This window comes from Hetaerina americana, unplaced genomic scaffold (assembly GCF_022747635.1).
Source record: "Hetaerina americana unplaced genomic scaffold, ioHetAmer1.1.p SCAF_5, whole genome shotgun sequence".
Classification (NCBI taxonomy): domain Eukaryota; kingdom Metazoa; phylum Arthropoda; class Insecta; order Odonata; family Calopterygidae; genus Hetaerina; species Hetaerina americana.
In genome coordinates, this window is record NW_027287095.1 from 75,052,739 (window position 1) to 75,066,863 (window position 14,125).

The following is a 14,125-nucleotide window of genomic DNA, read 5'->3' on the forward strand; positions in this document are numbered from 1 at the left end:
AATCTAGAGATACGCTATACAACAGTAAACTAAATACGAACACTACGTATAACAGAAAATAGGACTGAACGTTTGGTACAGTTTTCAAAGTTAAAAGACAATTAAAATTTTCTCCAAAACAGTCGTAAAAGTGACATAAAATACACAGATATCATCATGTGAAATTAAAGACGAATGATAAATGTTTTAACGTTTATTTTCACCATGCCCACGAGCAATTACAACTAACTTCAAACCGACCTGAATGCACGAAAAATGAAACTATGGTTATTTTCTCAACGATGAGTAAATTTGCCATTCTATGTAAAACGATTGAGCGTGTTCCGCTTATATGCAATCTCATCATCGGATCCCTTCGTCTGCATACCCCCAATTCTTACATTTCCTATTCCGAGAGCTTCGTTCTAAAAGCCAAAGAGGTCATCATGGTGCAACAATCCTCGAATCTCCCGAAGCAATGAGGGGGGGGGGAGGGGGCTTTCAAAAAAAGCAAACCGAATCGGCGAGCCCAATGATGAACATCGCTCAATAAAATCTCACCTTTCATCATTGTTTTTGCAAATCCGGTGGCGTCAACTACGGGCATTCGACGAGTGTCTTTAACAGGGGAGTGTGGCGATAAAGGAGCAAGCAGAAGAAAAAATGCGATGGTAGGTTTAATCTTTACACTCCGCAGACTGGTAAGCGATAACTTTGCAGCCAGCGGTCGGGAAGCAATGGCTCAGGACGCATTCGCTCCAACGCAGATTCATGATCGAGCAGACGCTCGAAGTTTGGGTTCGGAAATAATGCGTGAGAGCGGGGTTGCGCATTTATATTTTATTCAGCTGGTGCAATTTCACCCTCTATTGACCATGGTAGGTTTACGGTGGATACGAAGCAATCCACAACCCTACGCTGGCCCTAAATATAGACACTGTCCCAGTTTCAGTATCCTTGGAGTATCTCTAAGGTAATTGTTTAAATCTGAGGAAGGTTGAACGAAATGATCAGAAAGATGTTAAACATTAAATTCCATCGATATTTTACCTAAGCTGATTCTCCTTTATGCTGTAATTATCTACAAATGAATGCCGATAAAATTTGAATTTTTCGGTTTCGCAACAATATTTGTAGTTTACTTACGAAAAAGAAGCATTCGTACCCAAAGTTCAACAGAAAAAATCAAAATAATATTTTTCTTCTAAGTTATCTCTAATATAAACCATGAAAATATTGATTTTCATGGTCAATATTCGTCATTTGATAAGGCTTGGACTCGACAGAATATCTTCGTTCTCGCCAATTTTCTCTCACTAAATGTTTATGTTTCATCTCATTCTTCTTTTGAAGTATGTATTAGTGCTGAACTGCATGGTCAAATATTCAACTATATGGAACTATATTCAACTATATGGTCAAATATTTTATTCCCAAAGTGTGAAACAAAATTATTAATTTACAACGACGCCAACCAATAGACTACACGAGATAAAAGCAATTTTATAAGTTGTCAGAGGAGGCAATACAAGTAATCAATTTAAGAGAAAGTATTCGCCAACTGCACAATGCATTACCAATATATACTTACGCAGAATCAAAATATCGGAGCACCTAGAAGTGCATCTATCTAACCTGATTCTTTCACTAATCTCACTCAATGTCAAAACCACTTCCGTCTCCTGGGTTGAATGTTTAACGAGATTACGTTTATAAACGAGATGTAATAATAACTTACAGGTATTATAACATACCTGTATTTCACACAATTAGTTTTATTACAATTAAAAAGCAAGTATGAACTCAACTTTGAGTGTAGTATTGCTATATTTTGCCGCAAGTGGGGAGAATTAAGGGGTAAAACGTGTTCTCTATAATTTTGGACCGATTTCAAAGCTCCATTAGGCTGGAAACTTTACGCGTAACCGATTATCGCCATTATATCGCCGATCCTTGTCTGCTATTAGCGGACCCTCGACAGACTGGGTTGCGTGCCCTCGGAAAGTGTCTCGCGTTACCGGAAGTGATTCCCTCCTTGCATTAATGCGTGTAATTTCTGTAAATATAAAATGCAGGTAATAACAGATTAAATGATTAGCCTTGTTCATGAATGAAATACAGTACGAAGTCACCGAATCGTTTAAGACTATATTTTTAAAATGAAAATTTTAAGAAAGAGCTAATTGAACTTGAAGGGGTTTCTGTCACTTTCATATGGCAGATCAGAGGCTGCTTGGGGGTGTGATTGTTAGCGGAAAATATTTGAAGACGCGCAAGGATGATTCAAAAGTTTTTCGCGTCGTGCGAAGATAGGTCCTGTACTTTTGGTTCCTGCGTCATGAGCTAATAATTCACAGTGCCTTGCAGCACCAAGCGCACCCCTGTCGCCCCCGTTCAACGCCGTTGGAGTGCTGCCCCTTTCGGTTCGCAAAGCTGGGCGCCGGCTGACATAGCCCCACTTCCTCCCGACTCTCATTTCTTGTACCCTGGGGAAATATACGCGAGAAGAAAAAAAAGAATAAGGCTTCTTGCTGTCTGCCCTCCCCATTTCTTTTATTCCTCCCTCTTGCCCCACCACGTGTAATCGACAGCGGCCAAACTTGGGGATTTTTGTGCCATTTAAAATATTCCAGTACGGCTGATGAATTTTTCTAGAGTAGGATTTCATCTTTGAAAGAATTCATAGTTTCCAACTTGGAATGACTTGGAAAGAGGTGGTTGCAGTTTTTATTACCCCCGAGTGTTCTCTTCAAAGTTTGACTTTTCTAAGAATGTTTCGTCGGCAGTTTAATTCACTGTAGATAACTAAGTTTTCTTTTTAAGTCGCCACTGCAAGCGAGTTAACTTCCAAATTTAAAATAATATTCAAAGAATACCTACCGCCGCGATATTCAATTCGTTCTTTTCACATACGAAAATGTGGTCGGCGAGAGTAAAACTTGGTGTCATATTTAGTTGCATTTCATTAACCGGACGTTCTTTAGTTGAAGATATTTCGATTTGATATTTTACATTCTCCATGACTCGTTTCGAGAGGTTGTGGTGATCTAGAGGTAGCTACAAATTCAATTAACGGCATATTTGCAATGAATCTTTACTGTCAGTTACTTAAATAGCTATCTAAACTTCTTTCAGTAATAGGTCTGAGTTTCGATTCTTTGTTATGTAGGATGAAATCGTTTGAAAGTGAACTCTCGCCTTCCTTTTCTCGACCAGTCAGGATTCTGGCAGGCAAAATATCATTATTAGAAAATTCGCTTCAGGATTCTTTCATTCTGTTCCACTTGCTTAACCTGCTATTATGCACAGTAAAAATTCTCATTTAATTTTCCTAGGGAACCAAGAATAGCTTCACATATTCCAAAGAGATTTACTAACGAAGGACAATGTGATACATGAAGATGTCTGCCAAAGTCTGACGGTTGAAGGTACGATATAAATCGATGATAACGCGTCAATTCAACTAATAGTACCCGATAAAAACATCTTCTCGAAGGAGCACGTTGGACTTCAAAATTCAGAATTACTTTTTTTCCTTAAGTTCTGTTGAATTAGAAGTAGTATTAAAATCCTTATGGCTTCCTCGAGAAAAGCAGAATATTTTGCACGGCTTAGGTGCATAAGTTTTGTTAAAACACGAGGGAATATAACGCTAATAAGGCTTAATTTTTGGAAACCACATCAAACGTTTAAAATATTGTATTTCTAACCTTAAAACGATACAGGGATTGCTTATCGGAGTGGTATTTAAATGAGAGGAGAGGATTTCGTTGCGTAAATGTAAGATGAAGACCCCTCCCCTCTTATCCTCCGCACGAGCTCATGATTTTATCCATTATTTCATAAAAACAGGATATTATTCAATATTATTAATTATGACGCAGCACTCTTCATCAAGCACTAATAATATCGCGTAAAACTGACCTTCTGGGGCTTAAAAAATGACAAAAAAGGGATATTAACCTCCCCGTAAAAGATTCATATGAACGTTTGCTTAACTTTTTTAGCATAAAAATTTTGACCATAGCAAAGTGGGCTTCATGAGGACGCAGATCACGAAGTATTTTGCGCAGTGGGAGTCAATTACATTCATCTACCTTTCAACTATTTTTGCCACCCCAAAATGTTCTACCCCTTCTATTAATACATAATGCCTTTGTTAAACTAGCGACTCCCCATTTTGATATATATTAATGATTATTACCTGTCAAAATAAATTCGAAGGGGCAAATTTTATAGGCATCCAACTCTTGAGCCTATCAAATATTGCACCATATGTGATGATGTTTTAATGCCTAATGGCGTCTAATCCGGTAGTCATCTTTTATTAGATAAACGGATTCGTGCCTCGTAATCGAAAAATTCGTTTCCGGTCCGGCAACCCATGTTGGATATCGAGTGGGTGTGCAGGGGACGCGCGCTGCGTTAAGAAGCGGCGTGGGATCCCCTGGTGGCACTTGTTGTATTAATACCGATCCTCGGTTAAGAGGGATTGTGGGAGGTGTGCGGAAGAGAGGTACGTATTCGCGTGGGGATCCGAGTAGGGATTGTAGATGTGGTGTCTGTTCCCGCATCCTTCTTCGCCCTCTCTCTCATCCCTTCCTCTCCACCTTTCTCCCCTCATCTCGCCCTGTCCCCCAATCTCTCATGCCTCTCTGCTCCTTCCGCGTTGCTTTCCTTCTCCCCATGCCGCCACATCCCCCTTCCTCTCACCCTCTCACTCCCTACCCCTTCTTGTGCGGCTCCCCAGAGCACTGGGCGTGGGTGTTTGGACGGAGGGAGGTTGGGGGATCAGGGTGCTGGGAGGGGCAGTAGGGGGGGGATTTTTGCCCCAGGGGGCGGCTAACAGTTTGGTAGGTTGCCCAACGGGAGTCGCCCGCGTTGCTCTTAAGCCCGCGGACACGTGAGACTTGGCGGCGTGGGTGGATGGTGGGGGGTTTCGGGAAAGAGGGAGAGAGAAAGAGAGAGAGAAAATGTGTCAAACTTTGAAGGGTTTCTTGTCCACCTATATATCACCTTTGCTATATCTTTTTCCGGCCTTTTCCCTTTTCTCCTTCAAACCCCCTCTAGTCCTCTCTCTCTCTCCCCACCAATGAACGTCTTGGTGTCTCTGTCGTTCCTCCCTTCCCCCTCTTCTCTTTCCAAGACGGTGAAAGTCATCGATAGGTTAAGCCCCCTCGAGCGATGAGGAGATATATATATATAGAGAGAGAGGGAAGAAGAGAGAGGAGATGAAGCGGAAGCAATCAGCAGACAGCCTTACGTCTCCTTTTTATTATTTTCCTCCTTCCTCCTCTCGGAATACCGTTTCGCAGACCAGGGAGCTCAAAAGTGACGTGGCATTTTAATTGGAGGTGGGAAACCTAGTTAACGGGTGGTCAAATCCTCATGGTGGCGGGAACGGAATCGCGGCAAAATCATTTTTCTTTAACCCGCAACCGTGTTTGAGGGAGGTCGGACAAGGCATCATCATCCCTCTCACGGACGTTATTTCGCTGCTTAAATTATCAGACTTTCTACGCTCTACTCTTGCACCAAAGGAAGTTTTCCGAGCTTCTTTCTCTAACCAGGGCCACTTTTGAAAGGCGCTTACTGGACCAGTGTTTCACTTGGCGCAAACGGAACCGGTTAGTAAAGGGGGGAAGGTGTCGGAGAGTGTGCGTTGAGAGTCGCTTCTCATAGTCCTCATCAATCAATAGCTTTGAAACGTCCCTAATTTTGTGACTCGTACGCTCATGAGGTGAAAAGTATTTTTTTCCAAGTTTTATATTTTTTAACCATTATTATCAAAAAATCATTTATGTTTTGCATTTATAATTCTGTAGATGAAAAGTTGCTGCCTAACGTATCTAAAATTTAAATTGATTTTAATCGATGTCATATAGTCAATTGGTTATTGCACTGAATGTGTAAGACTTCCATAGTTTAATTTTTAATCTTCAACATATATGATATGCAAAGCCAGACAATCAATAAAACATACAATTACAGAAAATCGTTATCATATACCATAGTGATATAATCTTCATAATATGCAATAGTAGTATAAATTAAAAGCTTATAAATGGAATACTCATTCTGGTCCCACACAGTCAGTTCTGGCTTGACAGCAGGTGCCACATAAACAAAAATGATAGCTTAAAGTGTTACAATTACAAAGCTACATATATTATGACACGCTTTGTTCAAAGTCCTTAACTGTATAATAGCCAGTCTTTTATTATCCCTTTCACAGCATTTACAAACTGTAATATTCTTAAATCTTTATGTATTTCATTAAAAATTAGAGTTACAGCAACCTCCAATTTTCTTCTACCTTGATTTGTATTGATTTTTTGTTATATACTTAATATTTTCCCTTAACGGCAATTCCTTTTTATTTAAATCGGGTATTTTATATTTGTCATTAAATTAGTTTCCTATTTTGATGACATAACTATACAGCTTGTCTACAGGCATAATTCCTAATTTTTGAAAGATGTTTCTTCCGTCTAGAATATTTTGTATTTTTTAAGGGAGCGAACATGAGTTCGAATCCATTTTAACTTCACTTCTGTCTATTGCACTAAGAGAACAGTTTTATGAATTAAAAAAGTGCATAGTTAATGACGCGAGGTTAATTATTTCTAAAAGGGAAAACAAAATGAGTTAGTTACGGTGGTCGAAATTTAACCAGCCAGTAGGTCCTACTTCTGGGGAATTTGTTGTTTTACCATCTTCTGACGCGTAATTGGAGACTTTCCTCAGCCAAATTCATTATCCTTCGTAATTACCCTAGGCTATTATCAATTTGGGATCCAATGGTTGTTTTTGCATAGAATACCCTTTGGTTAAAATTCTCCTCGTTTCAGGTGGGTATGATCACGGTCTGACGGTCGTTTCAAAACGGTGACAGGTTGGAAAGGTGCCAACTCTCCCTTTCCAAGGGGAAGGTTCTTTCAGCTTTGAAAAGTGAATCTAGGTGGTGGATTCAGGGGTAAGTTGGGAGGACACAGGGGACGACGAATTCTAATGTATTTCACGAGAACATAACACCGTCCCTAATATACCCGGCTACCCATAAAAAAATAGGGCGAAGGCTTATTGTGCCAAGTCAAGAGGATTTAATGAACTCTCCCGTCCAGGCCAGGTGGATCTGGGTGAATCTGGATATTTCCAAGGCGAAAAGATTCCCGGTACTCTTGAATGAAAGCACACGCCTGTTTAATTTCCGAAGCAAGAAAACTGTTTAGAAACAATTATTCAAATGAGGTGACGCGGACAGTTCAGAGAACACTCAAATAGAATTCAGCAGAATATGTGAATATATCCGAATGCAATTGAAGAAGAGGTTTAAATTCGGGCTAAACATTGAAGAGTTAACTGTAATGCTGATGGTATGCTTCTAAATTGACCCCGGAAAAGTATTATGAATAATTTTATCCTTTCTTCCGCCACGCCAACGAACACCCACCTATTCGTTTCGAGTATGATTGAACCTAAACGGGGTTCTCACCGAGGGAGCGAAGAGGTCGAGGGACGGGATCTAAGATCGTTCGCCATTCTCACCGCGGAAATACCCTGACTACGTGATTTAACGAAATAAAAATCAATGTACAATGGAAAGAACCTTGTTTCCACTGAAAATTAATTTGCATTCGGCAAAGAGAAGATTTTCAAAATATCGGCATTGAGAAGGAGGAGACGGACGCAGAGCGATTTGGTGGATGAAATGAGGGGGGGAAGGAGAGAGAGTGCGTCAGCCGAAAACGGCCCCATCACCAGGCCGTCAATCTCCCGTCGTCTCCACCCGGAAGGAAACAAGATTCGAACGAAACGCGCAGCTCCCATTGAGATGAACTCACGTAGATGGGTCCAGGCATCGTGTGGACCTTTCATTTGGTCCTCCCTCCCCATCCTTTTCCCGTACCGGCTCACGTGGGGTGGTAGGGATGGGTGGCGGCAGGAAAAGTAGTGAGTGGTCGGGGCACACGTAATCCCGACGTCCCCTTTCTCCCGACTCTGCTTTCTCGTCGTCCCTTGGGACCCACTCCGCCCCCCCCCCCTCCGGTCGGTTATCTCGATGTCGTGGATCGCCCGGCGGAATGGAATAAATAGCACACACGCGCGGAAGGTTTCGATCGACAAAAATTCAAGAATGGAGCGACCGGATTCCTCGTCCTTTTTTGGTATTGATATTGTATTTTTAGAGGCGGTTTCAACAGTTCGTTTCGACTCATTGACACGGATATCACGAAGGAGAGGAACAGAGAGAGAAAGAGGAGGAGGAAGGAAACGAAATAAGTGAAAAAGAGGGGAAGGTAAAAGTGAAGGGTCAGGAGGTGGGCGGATTGAGGAAATCTGACGCTTGACGAAGAGCTTCTGAATGGATACTAACATGGACACGAAAGATTTCATTGATCTTATCGTTCGCCTGGGGGCATCCAATGAATCAAGACTCAAAATTGTTGTCGAGCATGACGTGAAATGATGGATGTGGATGTAAATCCATCCCCCGTGGATGAACATTCAAATTTTTCCGTTTCCTCAATGTAAATTATCAGTTCTAAACCGTTCGATTTCGATTTATGTATCAATTCCCTCATTTGGTGCGTATTAATCATGGTATTTTTGCTCACGTTTCAGTAGTAGTGGATTTTGAAAAACACCTCAAAACGGCTTCGGTAGCGTTTTCGCATGCGATCAAAAATAATTTTAGAACCTCTATACTTGCTGAAAATTTTGAAAATTCTGTTAAATGATTAAGTAATCACATCCATTTAGTGACCGCAACTCATCCTAGAGCGGATAATTTTATTCACGAATGACACCAGATATTAAAAATTAATGTCGGGAATTTAAATCATTTTAATTTTCAATGTTATTAATGCCAAAAGTATTCCCCCTTGGACACGCCAATGTGTTCCGATAGGGCGGAGATTATTAAAGGATTTTAGCTTACCGGCAGCAGGTTCAATAACCCCCAAACCTACGGAATGAACTGTGGTTGTTCGGATTCAAGACGAACGCCGTACTTATGCATGGCGGCCACGTACGTATGTCGAAATGATAGTTGACTCCTGACTTAATTAAGTGCTCGACCCTGTGGTGGGCTGGGGGGGTGTTAGGTAACGTGAACGTCAACCCCCCCTCCCACAAAGCGGGAGGGGGGGTTGACGTTTTTATATTTATATTAAACACTTTATTATTATTATTTATACTTTTTTTTATATATTTTTTTAAATTTTTTTTATATTAAATTTTCATTTTTATATTAAATGTTCAAACAGGTCGTATGGGATAATGGATCGAACAGAAGCGTTCACGCCCGACACATAGATCGAACCCGCGACTTTTGAGCTGCCTAGTTGGCACATCTGTCCATCGAACATTGTGACCATTTAGCGTATAATATATTACCCCTTTGAGCATATGAAAGAGAGCTAACGAGGGGATATTCCGAGATCAAATTGCGCAGCAGTCGCATCCGTCGTTCCCATGTTTATCCACATCCTCGCAACCATACGGACGGAACGATGGGGAACATTACAGGATTAAATCGGTAAAACGAGACGGAGCACTGGAAGTCCCTTATCGGCCACAAATATTTGATGCCAAGGCGTGTCGGTGGGCGCGAAGAAAAGCGTAGCACAAGACGGCGCTCGCTCCTGGGAGGGCAAAAAACTGGGCCACGCGCACGCAAACGCGATTGTCTCGCGGGGGAGAGGGGCAGGCGGGGAAGGAAGCGGGCTTGGAATCGGGGGGTGGAGTGGGGGGGAGAGAGAGAGAGATTTTGTGGTGGAATGGAAGGAAATGGCCGAAAGGAATGAGAGCCATTCAGTGATGACGGGGTTAAACGGAAATCAAAATAACAACACGACTCACATCCCACCGTCTTCCTCCCTCTTATCACAGTATATTGACATTTGATAAGTCGTGTTTTCCTCACTACCAACTGAGAGAGAGAGAGACCGAGAGGAGTTACATACAAACCTACTTGTTACCCTGCAATCCACCGCTAGGGTGTGTGGCAGACGGTGTGATCACACACCAGACTACTTTAGACACTTCCCTAGCGCATTCGGACGTTATTCCGATTCCTTATCGTTCGTGGGAAAAATGATATCCCAAATTCAACTGTTCTACACTTAATCTATCTAAAACTACCCTTGATCATTTCCCTGCGTGAGCATGTGTTTTAGGGCGTATGTTTGTCGGAGATGCTTGTGTTGTGGAAGGTGTGGAACTAGCTGGGGTTGATGAGGTCATGGATGGTACTCGGAATGTGAGTGAGGCTGCAAAAAAAATACAAATATTCGCCCCCTCCCTGCTCACTCGGCTGCTATTACTCTTCTCCTTTTCCGCCCCCCCCCCAACAGCCCCCAACCCGCCCCGCGTTTCGACTTTGAATCCCATTATCCTCCATCTCCACACTTAAAGGAGGGAGGAGTCACACCTACGTGCGCTTTCGTCGGTGTTATTGTTTTTCTTCTCCCCTCCTCACCTCCTTCCCTTTCCCCACAAAGGGGGGTCTGTGGCTGGTGCCGAGGTTTATCACGAAAGCGAGGGAAACGCAACCAACCAGCCCGTGTGAGCGAGGGTTCAGTTATTGCGCGCCCGTCATCGCCTAACCTTCCCCGGGCTGGAGTGTTTGTTGTCGTCTTCGTCACACTCGCATGGGGGGGAGGGGAAATTTGACGGGGGTTACGGGAGGTTGCATGGTTGTAACCACTCCTACCCCCCCTTGTTGTCGTTCTCAAAGGGAATTCTCGTGCAAGTGGGAGGTGGGTTGGTTTGCCTTATGAAGGTTGGAATTACTGGGTGCCAGGGGTGAGCGGGATTTTTTCCCCGTGAGGGTTTCACGGGGAAGTAACTCACCCGGAGGCGGGTCACACCAGTCCGGCGACGTCGCGTCCATCATCTCCGCAGTAGATCGGGAGGAGAACACAAAAGAGGGAGAATATAATAAAATATTCTCGGTGTATGAACTCCTCGCACTGTGGGAATCAGGTGGCCGCCATCAAGACTACACGAGGCCCCACAACTATACTCTTCTTCCACCTCCCCTCAACCCCCACCTTTCTCCCTTCCCCTCCGACCCCTTCTGCCTCCCCTTTTACCTCCCCTCTCTCTCTCTTCTCTTCAACGATCGATAGAGCAACGTTTCCTCCTACTCTTCGCCTCCTCCTCCTCCCTCCACACGCTCCTCCAACTCTCCCCAAACTCCAGCGAAACATACATTCTCTCCTCCGTCTACCCGCCCTCCGTTTCCTTCCTTGCAGCGACAGGTGAAATGGCATGTTTCACATACACTCCTCCTCCCTCCATCTCCCATTGGAGAATCTGAGGAACGGAAAAACCTTTAATGTAATTGTTTTTTTTTGTCGGGCATATAAGTTCGGGGGGGTGGGGGCAACGAGGAAGAAGAATGGTGGTGTATAATTATTTCACATGCGCAGAATCCGCTCGGTTACTAAATATCAAGCGCGCGCGAGGTAGCGTTTCGCTACTAATTCTCTTGGTGCTCGAATAAAGAACAGAACGAGATAGGGAGAAAATTTGGCGTACCTTTCACGCCTCCATTGAAATAAAGAATTGATATTTTGTTTCATTGCATTTTTTTTGCGCGTCCTTGCTACACTTACTTTACATGTCCGCTCCTGCGACCACTGTTTGGCGCTCAAGGGAAGTTTTTCATTGTTATTTTTATTTTTTATTTTCTCCGTCCGGGGGAGGGGCGTGGACTGAGAGCGCGCCAGACGCCAACGGACCCTGGCGGGGAAAGAAGGAGTTACGTACCAGAACCACAGGCGGCGTTCGAATTGTCTCTTGGGGGAGAATTTATATGGTTGTAATATTGGCAACGTCACGGTGATGAGTAATGGGAACCGATCTTTCATACTTTTTCTCGGAATGTTCAATTTTATGGGTCTCATATCGGAGTTAAATTTAGGCCATCTTCTTATTTAGGGTGTTTAACTTAAAAAGAAAACATGATAGTAATGTACGTTTAGAAATTATCTCAAGTATTGCAAACATTTGCGACCGCGGTTTCGCAACTAGGAACTGAGTTTTGGGTAAATTTGCACACTCGTCCTTAGACTTCCCTTGTGTCGCAAGTGTTGCTAAAAACACCTGTTGGTTGTATGTACTTTAAAATTTGATATTTCTGAGGGATAAGCTTATTAGATTTTTAGAACGAAAATCATTAAAGGGTTTAATTTATTCTTCACCCAGCGTGCATTTAAGGAAAAGGGCATTTAAATTCCTGTTCTCGTTAAAATCGAAGTTTTCGTTTCAAAGTTACCAACAGTAACTTACTTGATTGCATCACGAGGAAGGAAGTTCCCAATAGAAGTTTTCCGCTGGTGAAAATAAACTCCCGTGGCTAGTCGCGTGACTGTTTAAGCGGGCATATTGATCACGAATGGACTCCACTTTATACCCCTGTGACGTAATGGTTAATGATTGGACGACGCCGAGAAATCGAAAGCCTTTTAGGATGATGATTGATGCACGGGAAGTTTTCCACCTAGCTACTCAAATCGAAATACAGATTTCTGCTTTTCACATTACTAAACACTTTATCATCTCGAAAACATTATCTTTACTGTTTATTTCTACAGCCATCGTGGAGACGTAATATGCGACCTGATGCCAACGGTGCTTAACATATCATTGTGATTTAAGAGCTTTTTTTACAAACGGGAGCGTATTGCAAGGGCAGTGGTATAGAGACTCTTCCGCCGTAATTCCCTCGGATGAGATCTCCCCCTAATCGAGCAGACCGGGAAGAGGTCATCGTTCGATGGGTTAGTCGGTTAGCAACCGCCGCGGGAGATGACGATCTTATGATGAGTTCCACAGTGCCACTCGTCGTCATCTGAGGGCCCGGACGGGAATTATAGAGGCGATGTGGGAACGATCCACGGCCCCGATTATCCTCCATGGTTGGCTATTGAGGTCGTTAAGAGTAGTCTACCCCCCCCCCCCCCAATCACCCTCCTCCCCAGGGATAAAAAGATTTAACGTGCCCTTTAGCGCATGCTAGGATTTTACATAATTCAATTCTGGGATTTTTTCGTTTTTTTTATTGTTGTTACATGTTTCCTCGTTCACACTGTAGTGCTAGTGATTTTCGCGCAAAGATTTATTCCGTTCGGTTTTGTGCGGTGTCTGCTCCCATTTGGAGGAGGTCGAGGTCGATGGTCATCGAACGTCCACGCTCCAATGAAAGCTTAAAAGAGTTAATTATACACGAAATAGTGAGGATTATATTAAGAGAGAAACTTGTGCAATGGCAAATTTTTACGTTCGTTATAATTTTAAAGATCCAACAGTTAATAGCTCATTTATGTATTCCGTTTGATGGTGATAGTGAATAAAAAGTAATTGATGTGGCCACAAACCTATTATCAATATGGAATCCTGTGGTAAATGAAAACATGATCCTCTTGAGCGGTAGCTGTTTCTTCATTTTACATATTAAAATTATTTATTAGTAAAATGGCTCATTCGGCTTCTTCATGAGTTCCATAAAGGTGTGCTTTTAAAGACGTATGGAATGTTAACATTCTTATAAAATGTATTAGGTAATGGTCTCTAGCTCGGTAATGTTATTACTAGCAAAGGTCAGAGTTATGGCATTAAATTAAACTTGAGATACCGTAAGATAATTACGCATTGTACATAATCACGATAGCCTATTTCAGTTTATATTAAAATAAGTGTTTATTTTTTGCGTTTTTTTTAAGTTTAGACACTCTCTGCGTGCATTGCCACTTAGGAGAACCTGTTGATGGGAAACTTTTGAAACCAAATTGTTGCATATTTGAAAACGTAAAATAGATTGTTAACCGATAACTCTACCAGTTTTAGCTTCAGCAAAAGGTGAAAACGTTTCATTTTTTTTATTTTTCTTCTCGGCACGAAACCTAAACCTCCGCCTTGGTAATTGGCGTTGTTGGAACCGCAGATCTGGTGTTATTTCTACGTTTACATCTGCTATACTATCAGCTCTGAGTGAAATTTGAATGGTAATTGGGGTAATCTACTTTGACGTGAGAATCTTTAATTTTATTATTCTGATGCCGTGCTAAGAGTCATGCGAGTGATCGGAAAAGCTAGAATAAACAGGAAAAATCTCTGCATTGATACGCTTTTTAAT

The 14,125-nt window shown here is 42.3% G+C and overlaps 1 protein-coding gene across 1 annotated transcript in view; it reads right to left on the minus strand.

Annotated features, from left to right (window-relative positions):
* The window catches only part of LOC139694246 (influenza virus NS1A-binding protein homolog A-like), a 97,906-nt gene extending 86,945 nt beyond the window's left edge, over positions 1 to 10,961 (minus strand). The window contains exon 1 of the mRNA XM_071592701.1: positions 10,837 to 10,961. Coding sequence (XP_071448802.1) covers positions 10,837 to 10,879 — 43 coding nt within the window. The 5' untranslated portion in view covers positions 10,880 to 10,961. The remainder of the gene's footprint in view (positions 1 to 10,836) is intronic.
* Between the last annotated feature and the right edge of the window lie 3,164 nt (positions 10,962 to 14,125).